This window comes from Pezoporus occidentalis, unplaced genomic scaffold (genome assembly GCF_034315485.1).
Source record: "Pezoporus occidentalis ecotype Australia unplaced genomic scaffold, CSIRO_AGI_Poc_V1 ctg1, whole genome shotgun sequence".
Taxonomy (NCBI): Eukaryota; Metazoa; Chordata; class Aves; order Psittaciformes; family Psittacidae; genus Pezoporus; species Pezoporus occidentalis.
Genome location: NW_026912778.1, coordinates 17334112 through 17361553, shown reverse-complemented (window position 1 = coordinate 17361553; position 27442 = coordinate 17334112). Strand labels below are relative to the sequence as shown.

At 40.2% G+C, this 27442-nt stretch overlaps 1 protein-coding gene across 4 annotated transcripts; it reads left to right on the top strand.

Moving 5' to 3' along the window:
- Nucleotides 1–1250: 1250 nt before the first annotated feature.
- CWH43 (cell wall biogenesis 43 C-terminal homolog) lies at nucleotides 1251–27442 on the top strand. Of its 4 annotated transcripts, none has more exons than XM_062605439.1 (17): nucleotides 1251–1348; nucleotides 2244–2435; nucleotides 6697–6817; nucleotides 6949–7103; nucleotides 8424–8625; nucleotides 9616–9704; nucleotides 10789–11043; nucleotides 16320–16445; nucleotides 16931–17010; nucleotides 18290–18395; nucleotides 19813–19948; nucleotides 20696–20845; nucleotides 23084–23228; nucleotides 23897–23958; nucleotides 25015–25170; nucleotides 26401–26526; nucleotides 27253–27442. In XM_062605439.1, the coding sequence occupies exons 1-16, from the start codon at nucleotides 1306–1308 to the stop codon at nucleotides 26486–26488; spliced, it is 2106 nt and encodes a 701-aa protein (XP_062461423.1). In that variant the 5' UTR covers nucleotides 1251–1305; the 3' UTR covers nucleotides 26489–26526; nucleotides 27253–27442. The 4 variants fall into 4 exon arrangements, with proteins under 4 accessions (XP_062461423.1, XP_062461339.1, XP_062461271.1 ...); XM_062605355.1 differs by having other exon boundaries at nucleotides 26401–26533; nucleotides 27261–27442; XM_062605287.1 differs by having other exon boundaries at nucleotides 26401–27442.

Here is a 27442-nt window from a genome sequence, read left to right as displayed (position 1 = left end):
ATGATGCAAGTTACTGCAATTACATAAAGTGTTGCAAGATTGTTTCAGATATATATTGGCTGTATACATCCTGTGAGCCTCACACTCTTGCCACACAGTTAGAAAAGCTGCCATGTTCTGGGTTTACTTTGGCCAAGGATCTCATCTTACAAGTTCCGTTTGTGTCATGCCACAGCAAGATGAAATGCAAGTCATCACTTGCATAACCCTAAACCAGCGAGAGGTGAACTTCGTGATTATTCTGCTATGACTTTTCTTAAATGAAGAAAGATGCCTTCAGTGACATGGAACTTGAAGAAAAGAGAAAGGAGGTCATTAAACCTATGAGACTCATTCTTCCTCCTCTAGAGAGGTTGACTTTTCCATCAAAATACTTCAATTCTTTTGTGGACATTTGAAACACAGTATGTTTCAAATAGCAGCCAAAATTCAACAGTTTTTATAGCTAGACAAACCCCATTATATTGCTGAGTAAATTAATTATTTGTTTGTGAGACTATTGGGACAAACTTTACTTCAGTACTGTGCCCACAAAACTGCTTTGACGGAATTTATTGCTTATAATAGCCCCATGTAATAACAGTTAACCACCATGTATTCATACAACCAGCAAGTAAGCGGGTCAGCTCCTCTTTTCCCCATCAGCCTATGGGATTATGACCTTTTGCCTCTATTCTTCTTCCTAGCTGGTGCGACTATCCAGTGGACAAGTGCTCCTTTGGCAACACAGCAGCAAGGAGGTGAGATCTACTCACCGTTCCTTGTTGTGAAGAATAAACTCTGGCCTCAGAGGCTGACCTCCATGGAACGCCTGGTTTAACTGAGCACCTCTCCACAGTCACCTCACACCACGCCATCCTCTCCAGCCGCTGTGCCGTCTCCGTGCGGGCCCGAGCATCTCTGTGACCACACAGCTACCGGTTCCTGCTCCGCAGCCACCCTGCAGGCTTGGGGCAAGGGTTATTCCTCTCCTTTGGCATCCCAAGCACAGGAATTAAAGAACCTCGGGCCCCAGCAGTTACAGACCTGAGCGAGCAGCCATTTCTGCCAGCGACGGCGCACGGGTCAAGGCTGGTGGGTTGAATGGTGGCAGATCAGCTAAACCCCTCACAGCGCACTGACCCACAGCTCCGGGCCGGGCAGCACCGCCCCAGCTCCCGTGAAGCGGCTCCGCCTACACGGCGTTGGGGCGCGCTACGGCCGCGTGCCGGGCGGGCTCCGTGACGACACGGACGGGCGGCTGCACCGCGTCTTACCGATCCGGACCAGACCGAGCCGAGCCGAGCCGAGCCGAGGCGTGGAGCCATGTTCCACCTGTGGAAGGCCGTTCTTGCGGAGAGCCTCCTGGGTAGGTGGTGCCGGTATCGCCCGACGAGGATGGGGCAGGAGTCTGTGAGGGGCAGCGGCCGGCTGGGAGGCGGTCAACGGCAGCATGGCTTCATCCCCGCCTGGGAGCCCTGGGGTGTCTAACGGGAACGGCCGGCCGCTGTAGCGGATCATCCCCGCAGTGTGTCGTGGGGGTTACCGTTCGCGAGAGGGAGGTGTTGCTGGTGGAAAGCTCCTCCGTGGGGATGAGCGGAGACTGGTCACTGATGAGTGTTCTCCTTCGGGTTCTTTTTTCGTTCTGCCTGCTGTGATGCCTTTTCTCCTGGGATCCGCCGAGGAGTTACGCGCGCCCTCAGCTAGGTGTGTGTGCGGGTACGCGCGCAGCCCGTGCGGCTCTTTGCGGTGCTGCCCGGGCGAGGCGCGATGTGGCGCGGGGCACTCGCACCGGCGCGCTCGGCTCATCCCCTGCGCAGCGCTGGACCCTGGCGAAGGTGTTCTCAGGGGAGAGCTGCGCACCGGGTTACTGCACCAGTTCTTTCAGCCACCGACCGGTGCTCGAGGAGCCCTGAGGCTGTGGGTGGACTCGTCGTTTAGCCAGCATTGTTCCCTCTGAACGCTAACCCTCTGAGCACTGAGCACTGAGCTGCGCTGAGGATCGAAGCAGGAGCTACTGTCAGAGTGGAATAATAGAGTTTTCTGCTGATCGTTCTCTTTTCCTGGGAAAATGTGTTCGTTTAACTTGAAATAGCCAGTTTCTGTGAGAAATACTTGCTATTATTGGTTGTACTAGTTTCTAATACATGTGATATTCTGCATTTGGGAGTATAAACCAGTATGCCCTTAAGGACTCTCCAGGAAAACAGGCTGTTGAAAGTAAATGACTTTTTTTCCCTTTTCCCCTCTCTTTTTGTTTTTAGGCTACATTTCTTGGTCTCTTTACCATGCCCTGCCACCAATGATTTATTACTTCCCCCTTCAGACACTGGCACTCACAGGTCTGGAAAGTTTTGCTGTTGCCTTCTTTTCTCCAGTATTCTTGATAATTGGCCCTTTTTGGAGGTTGGCTAACAATAAGTACATCCTAGCCCTTCTGAGACTCACTATGGTTGGTAAGTATGCTCTGTAGTGAGTTATAGATTATATGCTGGTATAAAGGAATAAGAATAAACTTTTCAAATTGCCTCAAAAATCACATGATTCTGAAAACAGATACGAATACGAAGTTTTTGTTCTCCCAAACTCATGCTTTTCTTTTTGTCTCATGCTTTTCGATATGGTCAGAGGAATATTGTTTGCAGCCATTGGTCTTTGGACCAATGCAGTACTCATTTTTAGACCAGTACTGCATGATTAAAGACAAATCTCATTTCAGTTTTATTGCTAGAAGCTTTCAAATTAGTACAAGTCATGCTCAATAGGAAAATGTTTTCAGTATTGCATAGATTGGCAGAACAGGGTTGTTTTTTTTTATAGCAGTGCTGTGCCAGTAACAATGGGTAGGCAGGAGGTGTTACAGAACAGCTTGGGGCTATTGTAAAAGTAATCTGCTATGTGTGGAATGTTTCTGAGGCAGGTTTTTTTACAGGTTTCATATATACATATATACACACGTACACACACATACACACTATGTAGCATATTGATGAGATTATGGGCTCATCCTAGATGTGACTCATATTGGTAATTTCACAGGAAGAAAATTTGATCTTAAATTCAAGATAAAGCTGCCTCACTACCTATCCCACATGCTCCTCCATAAACCAAGACTTGCTGGCATTCCCTCTTTGGTCTTTAGCTAACTGGAGCAAGCCTTAGCTCTTGTTGATGTTCTGAAATTTTGTTGGGAGAAGGTTTGGCAGCTATAGTCACATTCAGAAGCAAGTTACTGCTAATGAGTTTGCAACACCTGGCAGAACTCAGACGAGACAAGGGTCTCCATCCTGCGTAGAGGGAAAATACTGCTGCTAAGTGATGTGTTTTGGAAGCAGTGGTCCCTGGCTCCTCATTTATCAGTATAAGATTATACTCAGGGAATCACTTTCCATATAAATGTTCTCTTCTACTGTTACAAGACAGAACAGGATCATCTTATTTACTTATTTCCTTGCAATTTTTTTTTTTAAGAATTCTTATTCTTTTTCTCTAAAAAGATACTAGAATTGAACAGTTTCTTGGTGTCATCAGTGTAGATGAAGAATAGTTTTACCATGTTTGTTTCTTTTTGTAGTCTTCACATCATATCTATCCTATTTTTTTTTTATTTTGTTTTTAATAAGTTTTCAATGAGCAGCATTTTCAGCTTCCTGCACTGGTGCTCACTGTATTTTCTACATCTGATAATTTAGAAACTAGTAGTGAGTGTAAGCATTTCAAATTGCACTCTGCTTTTCTTCAGATAACCACAGTAATGCAAAATTTACCATGCTTATTTAAGATTAGTCCTTCAGATCATAGAATCACAGAATAGTTAGGGTTGGAAAGGACCTTAAAATCGCCTAGTTCCAACCCCCCTGCCATGGGCAGGGACACCTCACACTAAACCATGTCACCCAAGGCTCTGTCCAACCTAGCCTTGAGCAACACCAGGGATGGAGCATTCACAACTTCCCTGGGCAACCTGTTCCAGTGCCTCACCACCCTTACAGTAAAGAGTTTCTTCCTTATATCCAATCTAAACTTCCTCTGTTTAAGTTTAAACCCATCACCCCTTGTTCTGTTGCTATGGTCCCTGATGAAGAGTGCCTCTCTGGCATCCTTATAGCCCCCCTTCCGATACTGGAAGGCTGCTATGAGGTCTCCACGCAGGCTTCTCTTCTCCAGGCTGAGCAGCCCCAACTTTCTCAGACTGTCTTCATACGGGAGGTGCTCCAGTCCCCTGGTCACCCTCGTGGCCCTTCTCTGGACTTGTTCCAACAGTTCCATGTCCTTTTTATGTTGAGGACACCAGAACTGTACACAATACTCCAAGCGCACACTGAAGCCGGCTCATGTGAAGTTTCTCATCGACCAGCACCCCCAAGTCCTCTGCAGGGCTGCTCTGAATCTGTCCTCCACCCAACCTGTAGCTGTGCCTGGGATTGCTGTGTTTACCAGTTCATATTACCAGAAGAAGTGGAAATGGCTTGAATGTGTCTAATTTTTGTTCTGCTAAGTAAAAAGCAGTGACAGGCCTACAGTGCTTTATAAAGTTTGTTGGTTTATAAACCTGTTCACTTTCACTGATTTGCAAGTTTCTGAAGATACTAACTACAGACAAAAAGCTAGAACCTTCAGCAGTAATCTGGAGAAAAGATGTGTTAATGGAGGTGGTCACAGAAGGACTCAGAGCATGGGGAGACTGAAGTTGTACACATCCTCACCCTGAGCAAACCTGAGCATTGCTGTATGCAGATATGATCTCCCCTTCATTCCTGCCTGAACAGGAACTGTTCTCTCAGTGATTCATATCACCCTGCTGTTTCCCTCTCCCAAGCACTCTTAATATTGTCCACCCCTTGGCAAGTCTATACCATATTCTTTCCCAGGTGCTTGCTCTGCATACTCCTTACCTGTTGCCCTGCAGTGAGCATTAGCATTTGGGGAAGATGTAAGAGCATCTTCCTCACCCTTTGTCTCCATCAAGTTTAGCCAATGGTAGCTCACTTTATGCTTGCTTCCCTACTGCAGGTTCTCAAGTTATCTAGATTATTTCTGTCCTATCATGCTGTGCTGCTGTTTCTCCTGTTCCTCAGTTCTTACTGCTTCCTTTCCTTCTTCATACCTAGAGACTTCTTCTTTCTTTCTCCTTTTGCCTTTTTTTTTTATGCTTCTCAGGCAGGCCACAGCCTTCCTCTGGGGCTTGTTGAGCAAAGTCATGTAGAACAATCTACCCTGTGAATGCTCCACCCCATTCCACTGGAAATATTCAGTCTTCAATTTCACAATCAAAAAATCTTCATGAAATTATTCATGCTTTGCTAAACTTGAGTATTTAGAGAATTGGGGTTTTTTGCTTTTGATGGAAAATACTCTTCGTTATTGGTCATAATGTTTTTGTCTTTTCAGAAAGCGCTATTTTCTCTGAAACCTTTGGTTTAATTTTTGTATCCTTTTGTGCTACTTGATTTCATGTTCTGTTTAAAAAAAACCCAGACCAAAACCAGCAATGAGCTACCCTAGTGGTAGTGTCTTCCGACAACACACAGTAAATCTGTTTGCTCGGATAGATATATTTACATTTCGGGTGTATGTGTTCAGCAACAAAAGGTGTGTCTGCTGTAAGCAGGCAAACCCACAGTAGTTTTAATCTGGCTAGCGCAAGTGATGAAAGGTGTGAAGAGGCAGAGCTGCAGATTTCAGCCCAGTTCAGTGACAGACATCTGCGTGCATTGTACATGCAGCCCTCTGCTAAAGTCCAAAGTATCTTCACTACACATTAATTTCATTTTACCATCTTTGCCCTAAACTTTGCATCTTTTACTCTGAGCAGAATAAGCAAATAGACAATCGGAGGATTCCTAGCATGCGGTGTCAGAATCAGCAGCTCTATGTCTGGCCTTTCTTGTTTAATGTCTCTTCAAGTTTGACTCTTGCTCACTTAGCAAATGGCTGGTAGCAAAACAACATTGCTTCTTCTGCTGTTTGTCGCTGGTCCAGGGACAGAATTTGCCACACTGATGTTATGAAAATGTGTGACCCATAGTAACTTGAATTTGAAACCTGCTGGCAGAGTTTAGAACAGCTGATAAAAGGTGAGGTCAGTGTGTCCTGCAAAGTGGCAGAAATGTGTGTGCAGGCTTGTTGAGTGACCGGGAGAGTGACTGTTTCCAGTAAGAAGATGACACACGCTGTTAATGGCTGCTCTTGAGACCAGAGAAAGCCTTGTTCACACCCGCTAAGGCAATTGTTCACTAATCCTTGTGCAATGTACGGTAACTGCTCCTTTCTAAAAAGGATATGGCTTGTGCTATAGCACACTTACATAACTCAAAAGCAGTAAACATAAATGCACTGTTGCATTTTGGCTTTTGAATAATTAAAGTGCACTGCTCAGGAATATCTGTATGCTTAGATATTTTATCCATATATCCTATTTATGGAATCAATGACCATAAGTACTTAAATTAAGGCAATTGCCGCAGTTTTAGGTAATTGCTTCATGTTATTTTTTTTTCCTGAAAATGGTAATTGCTACAATTTCACATATACCCAGTTTCTATCTATACCTGCATTCCTTTGATTTGTTTAAAAATGTGTAGTGCCATGTGTTTTCAGATGAATGGTTTAGCCATCCAAATTGCAGACAAGATTGAACTAATGCCCAGGAAATCCTTATTACCTGATTTTTGCTGCCCATTAAAGCAATCTCTGTATATGTGTGTTTGTTTGTAGGAAGCTTAGCATCATACCAGGCACCAAATGCTCCAATTAGACTAGTCATCTTGGCTGCAGGTGTTTCCTCCTCATTGCTGGTTCAAACAGTAACATGGTGGTCAGGCAACAGTTTACAAAGGTATTTTATTATACTGTTGGGATTGTAACAGACATTGCTTTATATTAAAAGGTGGTTGGTTCTTTTTGAAGAGGTTGTTTTGCTTTGTTTTTTCTCAAGTGCATCACTGTTGCTAAAACTGATTGTTACAGGTTCATCAGGATATGGGGCTTCATGCTAGGCAAGATAATGCTCCTTGTTCTTCGCATCTGGTATACATCACTAAACCCAGTCTGGAGCTCACAAGCTGCCAATACTGTTGTACTGGCACTTGGTTTTATAGCAGCAGTGGACCGAATTTATTCAGGTGAGCATATTGCAGCAAATATGGCAGTTATGAAAATGTCTTAATGTATACGTATCTATGTGTCCCTGGGGTTTGATACTTTGGGGTTTTTTATCCCCAGTACAGTCTAGTTTTAGACCTAATGCATGAGCACTGCAGACTTTGGAAACCACGGGGTGCTTCCATTTACCCCATGGCAGAATTTGCTATCACAGTTCATACACGCTGTAGTAAGTTGTGCTGGAACTGCCAACTAATTGCAGTATCAATAATGTGACAGTCATGCAAACAACAGTGTAATCTAGACCAGTAAAACCAGAATGGGTTATCCTCATTCCAGCATGAAACATCTGTGGTATTTCTGTATTTTCTTAATTCTGTCTGCTCTTTGTGTTTCTCTGCCAGTGCCCATCCTTTGACAGGGAAGGGAGGCAGGACAAAGCCAGGGAACAGCTGATATGGCAAAATAAACAGAAAGCATTGGAAGAGTGGACACGTTGTCCTAGTCAAAATATGACTGAGTTCTCGGAGCATCTGGACAGAGTCCACAGCAGTGGGGGCTGGCATAGGCTAAGCACACTTGAAAACTGTGAAGGTAGTTTTGCCAAGGAAGACAGCGAAGTTGGGTTGGTTAGTTAAGGCAGCTCATGTTAAATCCTCAGGAGTTGCTTTCTTTTCAGTGTAACCTAAATGAATTAATTGAAAGATAAGACCTTACCTGTGTGTAAGTGGGCATAAATTGGCATATTGTGTACTGTTTGTAGACTTGCATGACCTAAATTGAGCCTGAGCATTTATCACAATTTAGAAAGGGAATCTGCTGCAGGAGAGTAGGAAGGGAATCTGTCTTCTTCCTAGGTGACAAAGGAATATGTCTATGCAGTTAAAGGTGCTTTCTCCTGAGATGAGAGAGGATCTAAAGTGCATGGAAAATGGAGAAGGAAGGGAGTATATTTCTGTCTTCTTTGGAAGTGTCAGGTTTTGTTTGTGTCAGAGTTTAGAATTTCAGAGAACAGAATCCTCTGAACAAATTCTAGTAACTTTTCTGCTGACTGTCAAAGCCAATTTAATGATTTAAATTCCAGCAGTATGAAGAATAATCATATGGATGGGTTGCCATTTTTGTACACTTAAGGTGAGGAGCTTTTCCTTACAAAACTAGGAATGTTATTGGAGATTTTGTTGTCTTACCGATTTCCACAAATGATCAGATAAGCTAGCTTCGTGTCTGAGCCAGTAATTTAATCTGGTAATTTTGTGATCTTGGGTATTTCTTTTCCTCAGTAACCCTTTCTAATAGGGTTTGACAGTTTGCTCAGCTATATTCTATTCTTATTCTAGATGGAGACAAGAGGAAACAAGAAGCAAAGAAAACTGGTAATGCAGTTAGAGAGACAGTTTCCCACCCTCGTTGGCTGTCGTCAGGGATTGCTTTTGGCAGTCTCATGTTCCTCACCCTGTGGATATTTGGGGAGGTCTCATTAATTTCTAGATGGGCAGTAAGTGGACATCCACATGCAGGTCCAGATCCTAATCCATATGGGTAAGTGGGTTTTTATTATTATTTAAAAAATTAGTAATCAAAAGCCAATGCTGTAGTAGGTGACAAATTAAAACTCAAACAGATGATTGTGTAAGAGCATACAGAGAGTAAAATGGTACAAAGTACTTTGCACAGAGGATTTATAGATTCATTCTTGCTTTCAGATACCTCTGAGCATTGTGTCTATACCAGTAAATCTTAAAATTTTCTAAGACAGAATGATTTTTATTTCAGTAATAAAAAACCTTCATTTGCCACACTGCAGAGCAATTTTTAAGTTAAGACTGAGGTTCAAGGACTTATGAATGAAATGCATCTGTAATATGCAGTAAATGAATCCAGTAGTTGATTTCAGAGAGGAGATGGTAGGAAATAGTGTTCATCAGAGATACACGCTGATAACAAAACGGGAAGAATATTAAAAGATATACTTCTCCAGAAGTTTTGGTTAGTAAGAATTTAGTGTTAATGCTGTGTGTTGCTCACCTAGGTTCCAAAATCTAGAAAGAGACTAGATTAGTTATTCTGAGTCAACTACGTGTAGAGGCAGGCAAGGTAGTTATTAATTTGCAATTAGTACACACAAGAGCTACCTAAGATTGATAGTGATGTTAGGTGCTGTGGGATTGCCTATGTGATGTGAAGAAAATACTTCTTTTTGAGTAGATGCCTCTCATTTTCTCTGAGTTCTCATTGCTTTTTATATTCAGTGTTTCAGTGTAGTGTTTCTGCTGCTGAACCTAGCTCATTGCTACATTATGATAAACTGCTATTATTTTGGATTGATGTTTAGGCCCAGTAAAAGGGGGAAAATGTAGCAGGGTGTGAGATAAAGATATTTTTTGATCAAATTGAGCTCTGCTTCAAATAAAAGATATTATAAAATATTACCAAGCAATCTTGTCTACATGTTTAGAGGTTTCTTTTTCAATGCCAGGTGTTCATAGAATTATATTTATGTATGATTCCCCTTTTTTATCATTTTATTAGAGGTACAGTTCTTTTGGGCCTGGCTCATGGGCTGATGCTTTCATTTTGGAGCTGGTCTTCTGCCACCAGTTTTGCTTGGTTTCTTGTAGGTAGGTGCAAAGCCGGAGCAGAACTTTTGTTTCTATTACCTTATTCCCTTTACTCAAGCCCTCTGACCCTACACCGCTTCTCAAAAAAATCAATTGCTAATCAAATCATCTGTTTCTCTGTTGCTAACTGTCTATGCATGTATCTAACCAGCTAACTAAGGGTGAAATGTCCAGCCCATTGCAGAGCGACACTGTGTCTCTTCAGAAGCCCTTGTTGAGGTTCTTTACCCATGAGCAGCATCTCAGTTCTTTCTGTCTGCATTGTGTATGGCTACATCTAGAGTTATGGGCTTAAGATGACACAAGTCTCTCTGTTCTGCAGGAGACACAATAACTTGTAATTTAATGAGCAGTTCACCTGGAGGCAAGCTCACCTCCTGTCTCCTTAGTTGCCAACATCTCCAGGCAGTAAAATTTTGTGAACATCAAAGCAGTTCTGCTGGAGCAAAGTATTTGTGAATAAGTTTGCATACAGTGGGTCTTGGGTAGTCAGAAGAGAGATTCAAGTGCTGGATCTGGACAGTCATTTTCGTAAGGATGGTATAGCTGTGCTGTGGAGCAAACTACACATAGAGCAAGTAGGAGAAGATGGAAATAATTCTGCTCTTGAACTGTGGGGGGAGGTGTGTTTTGCACATGTCAGCATGGATGGATGCAGCCTTGTTTAATTTGTAGTCCCATCTGCATGAAATCTAGTGTATAAATACTATTTAAAAAACATAAATCTGCTTCTTTTTTGTCCTGAGCTAATTGTTTGTAGATGTTTATATCAAAAAGACAGAACAGTACTTTGTACAAATGTTTCATAATAAATTGGGACATATCAAAATACAGGGAGCAAAGGAAATGATGAATTATGTTTTACTTCTTTCTTATTTGCCTTTTCTTTTGGAGCACTTAAGAGCTGCAAAAAGCAAGAGGCTGTCTTCGGGTATTGGGAATAACTGTCCTAGTGATGCAGTTCTCATGGCTGCAAAGCACAGTTGTATTTCCCAGACTCTCTTTTCTTAGAGCGAATGTGAAAAAGAAGGTGGCAGATAATATACCTGATGGACTTACTTTATTATTTTCTATCCCTTCACAGGTTTAGCATCTTCAGCTGGTCTTCTTTATTTACACACCTGGAGTGCTGCTGTTGCAGGCAACATCCTTGCTGTCTTTACTATGTGCGTGTGGCCTCAACTGGCTGGCCACTTTGCTAGCTGTCTGCACCCTGGGAAAGCCATGAGTACTGCCATGTTTGCCTACGTTCTTGAATTATTCTTTTGTGTATGGTGTACAGCTTATAAATTTGTACCTGGAGGAATTTATGCCAGAGAACGCTCCCATCTTCTTTTAGGTACATTTATGACAATGAACAAATACAAATATACTTGCTTTAGCCTCAACCAGATGTTTAAAATGAACCTAGTGTATAAACAGTCTTTTGAATGCTCTGTAAGAGTTTCTATGAGAAAATTAATGAGACTTGCAAAAACTAATCTACTTGTTTCTTTACTGTTAGAAATTGTATAAAATGTGGGCAGAAAATGGAATTCAGTTGAGGGAAAATGACAAAGTGAAACAAAGCCTGATAACTCAGTACGCAGCTGAGGAAGAGATCTTTTAATCAATCACCCTAAAAATCTAGCTGCAATCCAGGGTGTGAATGCACCTGTATGCTAGCTGCCTAAGGTAGCTGTATGGTACCTCAGGTAACAATCTAGTTTCTGGAAACTCAAGGGTTTGTGAAAGCTGTGTTACTGGGACTACAACATAATGTCGTGGTTTAAGCCCAGCCGGTAACTCAGCGCTATGCAGCTGCTCACTCACTCCCCGTCTTCTTCCTCCCTCTGCTCCCAGCAGGATGGGGAAGAGAATCAAAAGAATGTAACTCCCATGGGTTGAGATGAGAACAGTCCAGTAACTAAGGTATAACACAAACCACTGCTGCTACCACCAGTAATAATAATGATAAAGGAAATAACAAGGGAAGAGAATACCTCAGCTCACCACCCGCTGACTGATACCCAGCCTGACCCCAGCAGTGATCTCACCCTTCTGGGTAACTGCCCCCAGTTTATATACTGGGCATGAAGTGCTGTGGTATGGAATACCTCTTTGGCTAGCCCAGGTCAGGTGTCCTGTCTCTGCTTCCTCCTGGCTTCCCATGCCCCTCGTCCCTGGCAGAGCATGAGACACTGAAGTCCTTAGTCAGAGTAAGCATTACTTAGCAACAACTAAAACCACTGGTGTGTTATCAGCATTGTTCTCAGACTAAAGCAGAAAACACAGCACTACACCAGCTACTAGGAAGGAAAAAAATAACTCTTACAGCTGAAATCAGGACATGTAACTCAGTGCATTATTTAGCCCTACTCTGAGAAGCAAAGTGCAGCATCCTGCCAATCTAGCTAGTCTGCATTTGAGACCTGAGCTTCATTCCCACGCAGCTTTACCTTGTGCTTTGTGGACACACCAGCACGTTTGGAAGAATGTCAGCAAGCTGCAGTGTCACAAATATGCAAACAGGAGAGGAAGAAAAGAAATTGTCAGGTATTTGCCAGTGAGGAAGAACTGAGGTGAGCAAATGCAAAGGTTTTAGCAAAATGATCCCTGAAAGGGATCCCACCTTGAAGTTTGGGAGGTGGAAATGAAACCGACCCTTTGTGGCTTCTCTCCAGAACTGGGTTGTTTTTTTGTTTGTATTTTAATAGGAACTAGTGTGTTTCAGTGGCATATTTCACTAATTACATGTAACAATGCCAAATACTGTCCAGGGCCAAGTCTGTGAGTCTATGACACATTTTAAAATGTGACACATTATCCTGTATTTTGTTTGAAAAGGATTTTGTGAAAAGGACTGCTGTGCTTGGCTTGTTGCTCCACATCTCTTTGCAACCACCTTCTGTCACTCCAGTTTCTCCCTCTCCAAGTGTTTCATACATTACAGCAATCACATCCAGGGTTTCAGTTTGTTATGTTTTGAGGAGAGTTCCCTTACATTTATTGCAGTTTTATTTGTTTTGCAAGCACTCTGGGGGGCTGTAGAAACAGTTGTCTCAATTTAACTTTGTGTTGAAGCTATATGAAGAAAGCATGTAGTAGAGGAGTGTTAAATGCTTTCTTGAGTAATACCTTGTCAAAAGAGTAGCTGTTACGTGAAATCCCTTTCTGACACTTCCTTTCACAGACACACTTGTGATTAATTCACCTGTCATGATCACTGGATAGTAACACATAGATGGCACTTTCTCTTTGGTAAAATGAAAACTGTGAACTGAACCTGTTCTGTGCCTGGCAAAATCTTGGAGCAGATTCTCCTGGAAGGCATGCTAAGGCACATGAAAATCAACAAGGTGCTTGGTGACAGCCAGCATGGCTTCACTAAGGGGAAATCCTGCCTGACCAATTTGGTGGCCTTCTGTGATGGGGCTACAGAACTGATGGACAGGGGTAGAGCAGCTGATGTCATCTACCTGGACTTGTGTAAAGCATTCGACACTGTCCCACGCGACATCCTTGTCTCTAAATTGGAGAGACATCAATTTGATAGGTGGACCAGTCGGTGGATAAAGAACTGGCTGGATGGCTGCACGCAAAGAGTTCTGGTCAATGGCTCAATGTCCAACAGGAGACCAGTAATGAGTGGCGTCCCTCAGGGATCGGTGTTGGGACCGGTCTTGTTCAACATCTTTGTCTCTGACATGGACAGTGGGATTGAGTGCGCCCTCAGCAGGTTTGCCGATGACACCAAGCTGTTGATAACCCTGGAGGGAAGGAATGCCATCCAGAGGGACCTCGACACACTTGTGAGGTGGGCTGATGCCAATCTCATGAAGTTTAACCATGACAAGTTCAAGGTCCTGCACCCACCTGTGTCGGAGCAATCCCAGGCAGAGCTACAGGTTGGGCAGAGAAGAGATTCAGAGCAGCCCTGCCGAGAAGGACTTGGGAGTGTTGGTCGATGAGAAAATGAACATGAGCCGGCTTTAGTGTGAGCTCGCAGCCCAGAAAGCCAACCGTATCCTGGGCTGCATCAAGAGAAGCGTGACCAGCAGGTCGAAGGAGGTGATCCTGCCCCTCTACTCTGCTCTTGTGAGACCTCACCTGGAGTATTGTGTGCAGTTCTGGTGTCCTCAACATAAAAAGGACATGGAACTGTTGGAACAAGTCCAGAGGAGGCCACGAGGATGATCAAGGGACTGGAGCACCTCCTGTATGAAGATAGGCTGAGAAAGTTGGGGCTGTTCAGCCTGGAGAGGAGAAGGCTGCATGGAGACCTCATGGCAACCTTTCAGTATCTGAAGGGGGCCTATAGGGATGCTGGGGATGGACTATTAGGGACTGTAATGACAGGACAAGGGGTAATGGGTTAAAACTTAAACAGGGGAAGTTTAGATTGGATATAAGAAGGGAATTCTTTCCTGTGAGGGTGGTGAGGCACTGGAATGGGTTGCCCAGGGAGGTTGTGAATGCTCCATCCTGGCAGCATTCAAGGCCAGGCTGGACAGAGCCTTGAGTGACATGATTTAGTGTGAAGTGTCCCTGCCCATGGCAGGGGTGTTGGAACTAGATGATCTTAAGGTCCTTTCCAACCCTAACTATTCTATGATTCTATGATTCTGTGAACCCATCTCAGTTGGTGGCACCACATGAGCTTATATTGCATCTGAGAATCCAGTTTCTGTCTTTCTAATGCCATCCTATTGTTTATCAAAGATTTGCAGATTATACCATGAAATTGTGTATTTGTTGCTGCACTTCTACTCTTGCAGCTTGGTGTTCTGGCAAACTGCTTGTTTTCTTCTGGTTTCTTTCAGGTGCAAGTGCTATTTCTTGCTTTCTCCTCCTGTCCAATATCCTGGCTTTCTCTTGCCGCAGTTTGGGTAGGGAAGTGCTCCAGGAAAAGTGGCAATGAAAGTAAGATTATTATATTAAAAATTTCTGTGCTGCTTCACTGTGATGTAACATAATTCTGAGGGGTCAGATCCCTGCTCTTCCATCAACTTCAATGGCTGGAATCAGTGTGCCTTTGAGAAAGGACTGGTGTGTGCCACCTTCTTCATTGCACTAGACCCAGATTCCTGGTTTGCAGGCTTTCACTACTACTCATGTAACAAGTAAGGGCAATAAGAAAATACTGAGTAATGGTTATTTCACCTTCAGCTATAACTCTGAAAAAAACAGAACTTCTATAGATAATTAACTATTCCACAAACATATTAGGGATGTATACCTTCTCCAGCAGAGCTCTTATCCAATTCATTATGCTCCCACATTTTTGGTGGAGCTAACTGGATTCTTTAGCTCATAAAGGATGGGAAAAGAGCTTGTACTGTTAGTCTGAGATACCTTTTCAATTAAAAGAGACCATCAAAGTGCCTTGCAACAGGTAATGCACTGAAGTTGCTCACTAGCTTTTGAAATATATCTGTAGCTGTGTTTAATTGTCTGTTTTTAAAAAGCACAGCTGCTTCTGTTGGCTCTGGAGCACAAAAATAGAAGATGCTGCCATGTTAAATTGGCCTCCCAACCTGCTGCAGTCAGCTTAACACTGTTTTAGATCAAACTGTTGAGCAATTACTGTTGTGGTTCTGATTTAAAAATGCATTATTTGTTTCTTTGTGAGAGAGCAGTTCATTTGAAAAGATAACAGACACCTACAATCAACAGTATATTTTCTTCATCAAGCTGTTATTTTAAGGTTCTGTAATGTGTAGGTGTAATTTAATTGCTCTTGTCCAGGTTAATTCCAGTAAACTTTGAAAGTACTGGGCTGAGCTGAGAGTTGTAGCCATCAGTAGGGTCCTGAAAGCATTTTAGTATAATCTATCTACCATGTTCTAGCCTTTTTGACATAATACCCCAAAACTGTACTGCAGATCAGTCTTTGCTTGAGAGTGCTGGGTAAGTGTGCTTGATGTTCTGTGGAAGCTGGTGTTAGGATACACAAAGGTAGGGAGGTCTGCTGAAAGATTCTCTGCTTTGCCCCAGATGAAAGGATTTAAATGTGTTTGGTTTTATTGTTCTGTCAATTGGTACGTGAATGGAAGAAGGGAAAACATGGCTTTAATCAGATATTTCACCAACAGAAGAACCCTAATGTGCAGTAGTGAGACCCAGCCTTAGTAGCAGCTTATTTTGGGGGGCAAAAAAGTGAATAACCCCAAACAATGTAATTTTGAAGTTAATTATTTTTGTGTGAAACAGGTGTTCAGTAGCATTTAAAATCATCTTTTAGCTTTGATTTCTTACTCCAGTACTATTACTTTGAAATATTTTTTGGAAATACTTATCGTTAGTGGCATGTTTAATGCCACTACCTCATTTTGCTGGAAACAGTGCTCATGTCAACAAGTACAACAATGTAAATTAAACGTCTTTGAAGTGCTGCAGGCATAGTTGAGGTGAATGTTGTGACAATGATAAGTAGAATCTCCCTCAGCCTCATATTGCCTGCATTATTGCACTGGATGTGGCATTTATCTGCATTTGTGCATTGAATTGTCTTTGTTGTTGGAGTCATGAATTTGAATGTAATGCAACAGCTGGAAGTTTAGAAGTGGGTCACTTATGACACATTTTTAGTATGTTAAAGCTCTATGACAAAACTGATGACTTATATTTTTACAGGGTTTATAATGTTATGTATTGGGATAGACTTTCTAACAGTACCCAAGAAAGACCTCAGCTCTATCTTTGAAGTGAAAAGCAACCAAAAGCCACTATTCAGAAAGAGTAAAACCTTTATTAAAATATGTGAGTATGATTTTACTTCCTTTCTTCCATGACTCTTAAACTGATTTGTTACATGTGTATACAAAAGACAAGAATGATTTTTCAGCCCACTTCGTATATTGACTTTGAAGTAGATGGAAAGGAAAAAATTGGTAACCATTAGGGCATTCTATAACCCTACAAAGATCAGGATACTCGTTATTATAATGTATTCTACAGTAGGTATCATTTTTACATAACTGTTCCAAGGAGTTTTGGTATATTTTATCTGCTCATCCTGGTATGTTTTGAAGAATGTAATTATATCTGCACACAAAGAGACCTCTGCACGCATAGAGGTACTCTTAAGTACACTATTTTGGAATGGTATTATTACTGGCATATGTGGAAATTTAAATATATACATTTCCCATTCTATGAATAATACACCTAAGAATGACAGTGCAATAATAATGTTATTTTCCCTTGGTTTAAAAGTAGCTTTTCTGTGTTTTTGCTGTTTCCAGTGTTGTGGCTCTTTGTTGGTGTTGGTTTGCTAGGATTGGGTCTGCGTTACAAAACTTACCAGAAGAAGCTGGGCCAAGGGGTGAGTCGTGTGTTTGTGAAAATGGCAAATTTCAAATATACAGTAAAATGTGCATATGATACGTTAGGTGCTGAAGAAGTCTTTATACCAGTATTCGAGTATTCAACAAAACTAAAGCAGAAATGAAGATGTAAAAAGTATAGTTTTTAAATTCATGTTGAGCACAGAAATGCCTGGGCCTCTGGAGGTTCGTAGTGCTGCTACAAAAGACGAAAATACTCTGAAAACCAGAGATACTTGTCACATATTCAATTTGAATGCTACTTTTATAAATGAGTTTATGTGAATTATATTCAAAACTTGACTGGACCATACTGTTAGCAGCCTGATCTTATATCAGTGAAGTTTGAACAGATAACCTGCTGAGGTTCCTTCCAGCTGAAGGAATTCTATGCTTCTATATTTATATGCATAACTCTGAATTTAACTTCTCTGAGAAGATGTTAGACTTAGATTAGACTTAGACTACTTGTGGAACTTGGATAAAAATAGGAAGATTCCAGATTTTTTATCTAATATAAATGAGGCATTGAAATGATAGTGACAATTGCTTAATGACCACAAAGTTTAGTCCAAGTGTGTTGCTTGCCTATTCAGTAATTTAAATTTAAAATTAGAGCTGGTTTGATCAGATATAACTTAATGTGTTTCCATTCTATGATTTAATTCATTACCAGAATAAAATTGAATTTTTGATGCAGTTGGTTGCAATTATGAATTAGACTTTTTTTTTTCCTTTTGATAGCAATTTAGAAATAGCCTTTTGAAACTTGCTCTTGACATGTATTCCTGTGAGTAATGTTTCTGTTAGGTAAGTCACTGGTGATGAATGGAGGAAAAGATGCAGAAAAGGTGATGAGAGCTAAGTAGAAATTGTGTGTGGATGCACCTGTCTGCACATACATATTCATATATATGCACACAGACATACAGTTGGCCTTCTTCCTAGAACTCATTTGTGTTTGTAGTAGCTTTATAATGTGGAAAAAAAACCCAGGTAGTTCCTCTTAAAAAGATGAAAAGATTGGTATTCTCTTTCATGTTCATTTATTACTGTTAGTTGCACAAATTAATTTTTACTCTTGTTAGAGCAGTCTTTTCGCAAAAATACCTATTTTTTTTTTGGTAATTCTGATAGCTTTATTTGGAAAATATATTGGTTAAAACATCCCTTATTGTGTGTCTTTTAGGGCATGATGTAGCTGATGTTGCTGACTGCAAAGGTATAATACATTAAAGTCAAACTGCACTTGACTTCTTTTGCATTTTATTTTTTGAGGTTCCCAAAAGAGACTTCTCTGCTATGATCTGGCCTTTTAGATTTGCATATAACAATGAAGGATGGTCTAATTTGGAAGGATCAGCTGATCTGCTTAATCAGACAGGTAACCTTTTTTCTTCCATTTCATTTCTATATGAGAGGGTTCATCTGAAGAGGCAGAAGCAAGAACACCTGCTGGGTAACTGGGTCTTGCATTATCTCAATAGTCTGTCTAGTTTCTTCCTTCTGTGCTATTCCAGTACAATCACTTCTTTTAAAAAATTTGTTTGCAAAGGTGATAAATTTTTAAACTGTACTTTAAATAGGTTTCTGGTTGGAGGAAGTACTTTGTTATTTATTTGGATTTTTTCTTATATTGCTGATGAGTTACTTGTTTATAGAGAAATTCTTTGCATAAATGAAATAATGATAAATGTCCTTTTAGATGAAATACAATGTCTGAGAACTTCTCTGTGTTTGGTTTTGGGTTTGGTTTTTTTTTTTTTCCTGATGTGAAGCATTACATAATTCCTAAAGGCTCTGAAATTAGTATGCCCTAAATAAGGTACATTCATGCATTCAGAGTTAAGCTGGAGATTCTTAAACAATTTGTTTGCTAAAGTAGATTAACTGATTTTGAGAGCCACAGAGAAAAGAGTGGCTAACTCCAGCATAGAGGTTATTTTTAAAGGTGTGGTGGTGTGCATTCGTTGGGCTCATCTTCTCTCTGTTGGCTTGGAATAGTGGAGATGCAACATGTAATGGCTTGTGCCTACCCTGAAGAAAACTAACATCAACCCCATTCAGTGGTCTCAGGCATTGTTTCTGTGGCCAGCATGTATGAATGCTAACAATGTAGAAGCAGAAGGCCACGTAGCTCTTGCTGTATCCTCGAGCTAAAATATAGGGGAACCTCTCTTATTCCCCTGACAAAACCACACCTCAGCATGTAAACAGGGAGGGACCACAGTGTCCTGAGCAAAGCAAGGTGGCTGCAGATGGCAAACAGTTCTCTAGAGCTGGGAACCCTTCTGTTACCCTGCTAGCGGGCTGATGGCAGGTTGCTATGGGCTGACTAACTGGTTTGGCAGCAGACCCTGCTCCCTCTTCACAGGACCCTTTGGTAGATGAAGGTAAGTGCAGCAGTGCTGTGTATTGCTTGTTCATCAAGTTGAAAGCAGTAGACTTGCTACTGGGCTGTTAATCTGTTTGTGCACATGATGTCTAATGCTTTTGAAATGGTCTGCACTAGGTATGTGTAGGCCAGCTGTACTGTGCTTCTGGTTATGCACCAGGGAGGACCTGTGGCAACCGCACATTAAGTGTTGTTCTGTCAGGGGTTGTGTGGCCTACAGTGACCAAATGTTTGGGCACGACTTTGTTGCCAGCATTAAGATTTGCCCTGATTGACTCCTGGAGGGCTTGTGTCTACCCCCGTGTAATCAAAAGGGAAATGACAACATTATGTAGTCATTTATAAATCACATTTATAGATCACAGTTATAAATTTAGAAATATATTTTTTTTCTTCCCCATTTTAGGTGCTGATTTTATCACTATTATAGAGAGTGATGCCTCCAAACCATTCATTGGGAACAATGATCCAACAATGTGGCTGGGAGAAAGACTAGGATTTTACACAGACTTTGGTCCAAGCACAAGAGATCACACTTGGGGGTGAGTCATCTTTACATGCAGCGACACAAAATAACTGTAAATACACAACCCAATACTAACTCCACTAAAACATGGGCAAAGAATAATTAGAGTAATAATCACCATAATTACTTGTTGGAGGTTGTCTTTAAGAGCAATCTTTGATTCCTTATCATTACAATGCAATGCAATGCAATGATCAGGTTTTGGTGCCTGCCCCTGTAAGCTACTTTGGCTTTGGTGATGCAGAGAATGGCATCCTGCTCCTTAATGTACAGATTTGGAAGTTTGGCATTCGAAGTACTGTATCTGATTCCCTTTTCTCATTATTCTGTTTTGTGCTATGAGAACTTTAGATTTCAGACTTAAAAATGTGATAGCAGTTGGAAAATCTAACTGCAACCTCGAGTTCTTAGAAATTTTGAATTCATTAAACCCACCTTGGGCTGTATAGTGGGAAATGGACATATAAATGCACATATCTATTTGACCAGTATTTTTGTGTCTGATTTTACTTTAATGCTTGACCAACTACCAGTTGCATATCTTTGCAGTCTGGAAAATAGCGGCCTATGAAGTGTTTTTTTTTGCAGGGGGATATGCATCTGTGGCAGATGAAACTTCCCAGTGATGATGGACTGCTATTTAAATTTTTCCATATGTGAGAGGAATTTAGTAACTTTCCTCTTCCAGAGCCTGTGTCTTTTAAGTGATGCAGAATGGGTTTGTGAACAACAACCAAGTAACTGTTTCCTTCTTCTCATGTAGGATTATGGCGCTATCACGGTATCCAATTGTAAAATCTACCCATCACCTCCTTCCATCTCCAGAGGGAGAGATTGCACCCGCCATCTCCATGACTGTCAACTTCACAGGGAAACTGGTTGATTTTGTTGTCGCCCACTTTGGAAATGAGGAGTGAGTATTTTATTTGTTGTTACATGTCATGCAAAATCATGTAACATAATGGTCATTTGTGAACTTCTGCGATTTATTTTGCACCCTTTAATATCTGCTGCTGTAATACTGATTCTAACAAGGCATATTGGAGGAAATACTGTGGTACAGCTATTGGTTTAAATTTTGAAGCATTTTTTAAAAGGCTCAGTTTGTCATGGAAAACTCAGCTGAGCCTAATATCTGAGTTACTAGAGGTAAAAAGATGTAGTTATGCAAAACCACAAGAAACAGGGCTACAGATACATCTAAGTGCAGGATAGCATCCTTCCAACTTCTTGCATGTGGAATAGATCTATTATGTACCACAGTGAGTGCACAGAGATAGCATTAATGGCCAACTGATGTTTATTAAAATAAAAAGTAACAATTCTGAAACCTCCAAGAAAGGACAGTGTTGAAACAGCAACAAAAATATCCATTCAGTGTCCTTCTGACTATATGAAACTTAAAATAAGAAATCTGATCTCTGGATTCTTAAAGGAAGAATTATACCAGTAACTAAAATATAGGATGGGAAAGATTAAGGTATATGTTTTAGTTCTTTACTTTAAAACAATATCTTGATAACTTGTGTGTAATGAATATTATTAATAAGGGGTAGCTTTGTGGTGCTCCAAGTAGCTGTTTCTGTTTTATTTGCTGCAATATCTAATATGTTTGTGGTTATGTAGTAAGATTTGGGCTTTTCAAAATATTTATTATAATTCATGGAGAAGCAAATTTATGGATTGGATGCAGAATATAATATACAAAGCTGCTATTCAGAAAGCAGTAGAGTTCTCATTATCCCATACTGAGCTTCCCTATTTCCTTCACATGCGTAGAAGCTGTGCTCCAAGCATACAAGTCATTTTTAGTTTTCCCTTTTATTAAACACATATAGTTGTCAGAAACTACTTCCAGTCTGAACACAAGAAAGGAACTTTCTGTGCCTCACACAGATGGTTAGGCTTGCCTCTCTGAGAAACTCTTTGTCAAAGTAGGAGAAAATAGCAGTGTATTCCCCCCTCACAGTGAGATGAGATAAAAATGAAGGAGAAAATAGGAGGAGACACATGGGAAATGAGTACAAATTTGATTTTGTTTTGAGGTAAATGAATTTGTAATTAAATGGCACACATAACTGCTTGGTTTTCATCTTTTTTCATCTGCTGCTTAGGATGACATAAACTATAGAATACTGGATAAGCAGGGATTTCTTTTAACACTGTTTTTAAAACATGGGAATATAACAGTGTGTTGTGTCATTTAAAAGAACCTGTCTTCTGCAGAAGTGTAATTCTGGAAAGAGCAGCTAGCTCACCTGGCAACTTCACATATACGAGGCTTCTATTCCAGTGGTTTGGAGTTTTCATCTCTTGTTTGTGTGCTCTTTCTTCTTAATGCATTTACTTCATCAGAAGTACTGCTATTTAGAAAGCATAGTGGCATTTAAATTCTTGTCCCCTTTTAGGACTACAGATTCCAAAATCAGTTCCCTATCTCACTGGTATTTGGCCCAGTCTAGCAAAATACAGAAGAGACCATGCTTTATACAACTGAAGTTATTAACATGAAGAATCACAGAAGGAGAAACCCCTTACATTATTTTATGACAAATCTGAGGACAGGGTATGGGATCCAGTGCAGTATTTTACCAGGCTTCACTTATGCTATCACTTCTGGTCATATTGGAACTGTTGTGTAAATCTTGTTAAAGAGTACCTGCCAAATGTTGTTAAGTAGTGTTAATGGGATGACATAGATTTTAAGTCACATTTCATAAATTACGTGACCCAGACATTAAGACTATATTTACCATATGTCCATCTTGTTAGCATGTGAGCTCTTTGTTATGCACCACACTGTGCTAGCGCAGCTGAATTTCAAGTTCAGGCAGAGATAGCCTCAGATAACCGAAGCACTTACATTCACATTTCCTAGTGATGAGATCAGTATTAAAAACAAACAAAACAGTAAGAGAAAAAGTTGTTCCTATGGTGGTTAGAAAGAGAACCCTAATTACATCTACCACGACCATCTGGCTTTTATTGAGCACAGTGATCATTTTGAATCACTGAGCATTTTGTAAACTTGCATACTCTCTAATACTGAGCAATAAAAAGGGTACCAGATTTGTTTGTGGTTCACTATGTTATAGCACAAAGATTCTGAGCTAAAATGTATATATGTTTAAGTCTTTCCCATTTCTTTCAGGGAGGACTTAGACAGGAAACTCCAGGCTATAGCTGTTTCAAATATATTGAAGACTAGCTCTAAGCAAGTGGTATTTCTAGGATACATCACTTCAGCTCCTGGATCCAGAGATTATACTGAATTAATAGAAAATGGAAATGTCCAGGTAAGGTAAAAGTACTGATTCTTTTAGCAGTTGGAGATAATACATATTTGAAACAGTCTAATATTTCAAACTGGTAACTTAGAAATAGGCATAAGGGAAAATACATGCACATTTTCAAACACCATCTTCAGCTACCTCATGGTATGTTATAGAGAAGGTGAAGTTATACAGTGAAAGAACAAGAAACACTGGACAGCAGTTGCCAGAAGAGAAATGCCAGTTGGATAGCAGAAGACCAAAAATAAAGGATCACAATTATTTAGGGTTGTTAAGCAGTAGAACAGAGGCCTAGAGAAGTTGTGAAATCTCCATCCTTGGAGATACTCAAAAGTGGGCTGCATAAGACCCTGAGCAACCTGCTTGAAGTTACTTTGAGCATGGGGCTGGGTGTGGGTGACCTCCAGACATCCCTTCCAACCTCTAATTCTGTGATTCTTTTGTTTTAAAACTGAGTTCTGCAGTTTGGTTTTCTGACAGGAGATGTCAAAAAGCTGTCTGATTTGTTTGTGTCCAACAGTGGGGTTTCTTCTTTCTACCTTATTTCAATATTTAAAGCAAAACATTTTTTCTGCAGCATGTTTATACATTGGTTTGTTACTGATTCAAATGCTACCCTTGAGGAAAGCTTACCTTATTTGTTTGACTTTTTTCACCCTTTTCACTTGTAGGATATTGACAGTACAGATCATGACAGATGGTGTAGCTATATTATGTATCGAGGAGTAATAAGGTATGTTAAAGTGGATCATTTATTCACTGGTTTTAATTATTTTGATGACTGTCAGTTTTACACCCTTCTGTAGGTAACTGTGGAAGAGTCTTGCATCCCTAAACAATGATGTATGGGCAGTGAGGTATATCATAAAGAAATGTGGAACATCGATCTCAGGATGGATGATTGTATTTCTGAACATAATTTACAAAGACAGTATTAGAGGTTTCATCCTTCTGTGTCAAAAGCCTTCAGATCTAATCTGCTTTGCTAACATAAAACTACTTTTTTTCCAAAGGTCTGTCTTTGCAGTATCATTCTAAAATGTGAAGGCTAAGCCCTAATTTGTGTGGGACACAGAAGACATGAGTTTTGAACTATGATTGTAGGGTTTCATGAAGCAAAATGCTGATATAATACAGCCAAGCTGTATGCTGGAATTAGTGGAAACTTTAAGCCCATATTGAAGCACTTTCTTCTGCTGGAACCTGTTCACTCTGTGACTTTTTATATCAGGTTGCTTGTAAATCATTCCCTTAGTGTTGTATGTACCAGAATGGAATTCAGCTTAAACTGTGCAAATTCTGTGGTCTTCACAGGAGTAAACCCAGTAAACTACATAGCTGTCTTATGTAACAGTACTTAAGTAACAGAGGTTTTGGGTGTTTTTTTTTTAAAGGCAACAAAACCCCCTTTTGCAGTCTAATTTTTCACATTGCTCATTCCATTGATGCTTGAGTTCCTTTCTTGAATTTCAAAATCTCTTCAGTGAAAAAAGCTGGTGTGCTTCTGCCAGGATGGATAAACTAAAACTACTGAATTTAAAAATAAGTTTATAGATGTTAAACTTTTTCTGTTGTCACTTAGGTTTTCTTGTTTTTTCTACTCACAACATTGTATTATGATGCTTGTGTTTATATAGCACTCTTAAGTTTTTTGAAGTGAGGTTTACAGAAATGGAAAGTTATGTTGATAGGTTAAATAGTAACTCTTGAGAAAAAGAGACATGCATTAAGAATGTGGTGAAACTGCCTTGAGTTATTTTTTCAAACTAACTCTTCTGGTATCTGATAGGTTGGGCTATGCCCGCATATCTCATGCTGGTTTAAGTGATTCAGAAGTCCAGATGGCCAAATTTAGGATCCCAGATCACTTGGATAGCTATGTTGACAATGACAGAATCATCACTGATCCTAGCCAAGTTCCTGAGGACATCCATTTCAATCCCAGGTCAGTGTATCTCATAATAAATTAATATGTGACATCTTGTAACTTATAGTGGGAGGCACTGATCAGTACCAAACTAAGCAGAAGATTAGGAGGCAAGAACTTCTGATATATAATTCCATTTTTTCTACTGACCTGGCTTATACCTTGGGAAAATCAGCCTGCTGTGTTGTAGCATAAATTGAAGGTAATGCTTATTTCACCCAGATGATTAATTTGTGAGACTGTTTGACAGGCATATTTGCCAAGTGAAGTGGTGACTCATTTTATAGATGATGAGAGATCCATGTTTCTCAGCAGTTTTGAGGATTGGGGTCTTTATGTATTGTTAGTTAGAACACAAAATACAATATATACATTAAATATTCTTTGTATAAGCATTTTAAAACATACTGTATAACTGGAGTTATGAAAATTAAGGAGGCAGTATGTTGCATATGTCAAGAAGGAAAAAGGGTTAGATTTTTATATTTAAAGTTATTTATTTCTAGAATGGTGTCACTTTTCCACTGACATTGCATAAGGAACAGAAATAGAGAGAAAGGTATTCTACACTGAACGTCAGTGGAAGAATTAAGTCTGAAATAGATGTCGCTGCAGATAGACAATTTCCAGCAATGCTGTATTTACTACTTCTAACATGCCTAATACAGGATATTTCTTGTATACACCTAACAGTTGAGCTTACTTACTTTTTATCACTAGCTTCCCATCTAACCAGGAGTTTTCCCAGTCTTTTCCACATGATGAAACTTGCCTGAAGTTAGCGTTCACATTCAGATTTTTTCTCAGCTGATTTCAGCACAGAATATTTTTCTTGTCTTTATTTTTAACGTGTGCCTATAAGCAGAAAATTTATACCCTTTAGGAATTTGGATACTCTGGGGAGTTAAATTATACCTCCACTGAATTCAGTAGAAAAACTGACTTCAAAGAGCATGAGGTTTAACTAGATAAATGCACCACACCTTTGTCAGCTGGAGTTCCAATTATAGAGTGTCTATGGCATTAATCCAATCAGTGTAATTAAATGTATCCATTATACTCAAAGACCTCTTGTTAGATAGTGTAAGTAGATTGTGATTTATATGTAAGTAGGGTTGTGGCCTGTTTCTGAGATAAGCTATGTAGAACATTCAGAGGAGTAATAATTATACTATAGGAAGTGTGTGATTTAATTGCATGGGTTAAATCATGTTGTAATGGTTTTGCTTTGTTGAATATTTTTTGTAGGTTTGGATCTTATAAAGATGGACATAATTATGAACATATTCATCACTTTCATATGAGCACTCCTAAATATTTTAAACAGATAAATTAGAATGAGAAAGTAATACATCACTAGGACCAACAAAAAAGGTTTGTTGTTTGAAACTGAATTGGCAGCCAAAAAGACCACGTTGTTAAGGATGAGCAACTCCCATGCTGCATAATACTGTGAATGTCTGTGTAATAGTTGGTGACTCTTTAATGAGCTGTCATTGCCGTGAGAGAGGGAAGACGCATGCATTTTGATAAACTGGTGTCTACCTGGGCCAGATACCTGCTTTGTATCCAGCAAAGCAATGGTGAGAACTTGCTTTGGCAATAACTTCTACTTTTATGAAGGTATCCTATATTGTGCTGTTTCAGAGCTGAATGTATCTATCCACTTTTCTTTACGGTCCAGGTGTAACCCCTTTCCTGGGAGCTCATTGGAAGAACCATGAGCGAGGAATTTCAGCTGACTTCCATGCTTTTTTGATGACTGAGGCAAAGCAAAATAATGTGGTAGTGTAGGTAACCTGTCAGTATGTGCTGCATTTTGTAGTCTGTTGTTACTGCAGTAACAAGCTTGGCCTTAGTTTTTGCCAAAACAAGAGTGGGACTAGCGTGGTTTTTAACTGGGAGATGTGCAGTTCCTATGTGTTTGAGGTGTGTGCATTTTTTACTTACTGAAACAGTGTTTACATCTGCTGCTATTCCATATTTTATTCTTAAATTAGTCTTACTAGAACAGATGCGAATCATTGATGTTCATACTACTGGAGAAAAGCTGGTGAGTTTTCCAGACTTCCTTTTTTTTTTTTTTTTTTTTTTTAACAGGGCATTAGACACTGCAATGCTTTTACAAAAGGAAGAGTAAAGTACCTCCAAATAGTTATTGTTATGAGACACTCATGAGAACACACTGCAGGAGAGCTAAAAGCAAGCATGCTCAACGTGACAAGGTTTCTGAGAAGAAAGTTGATGATTGTATTTTTTTATATGTACAAATAAATAAAACAAAACAGCA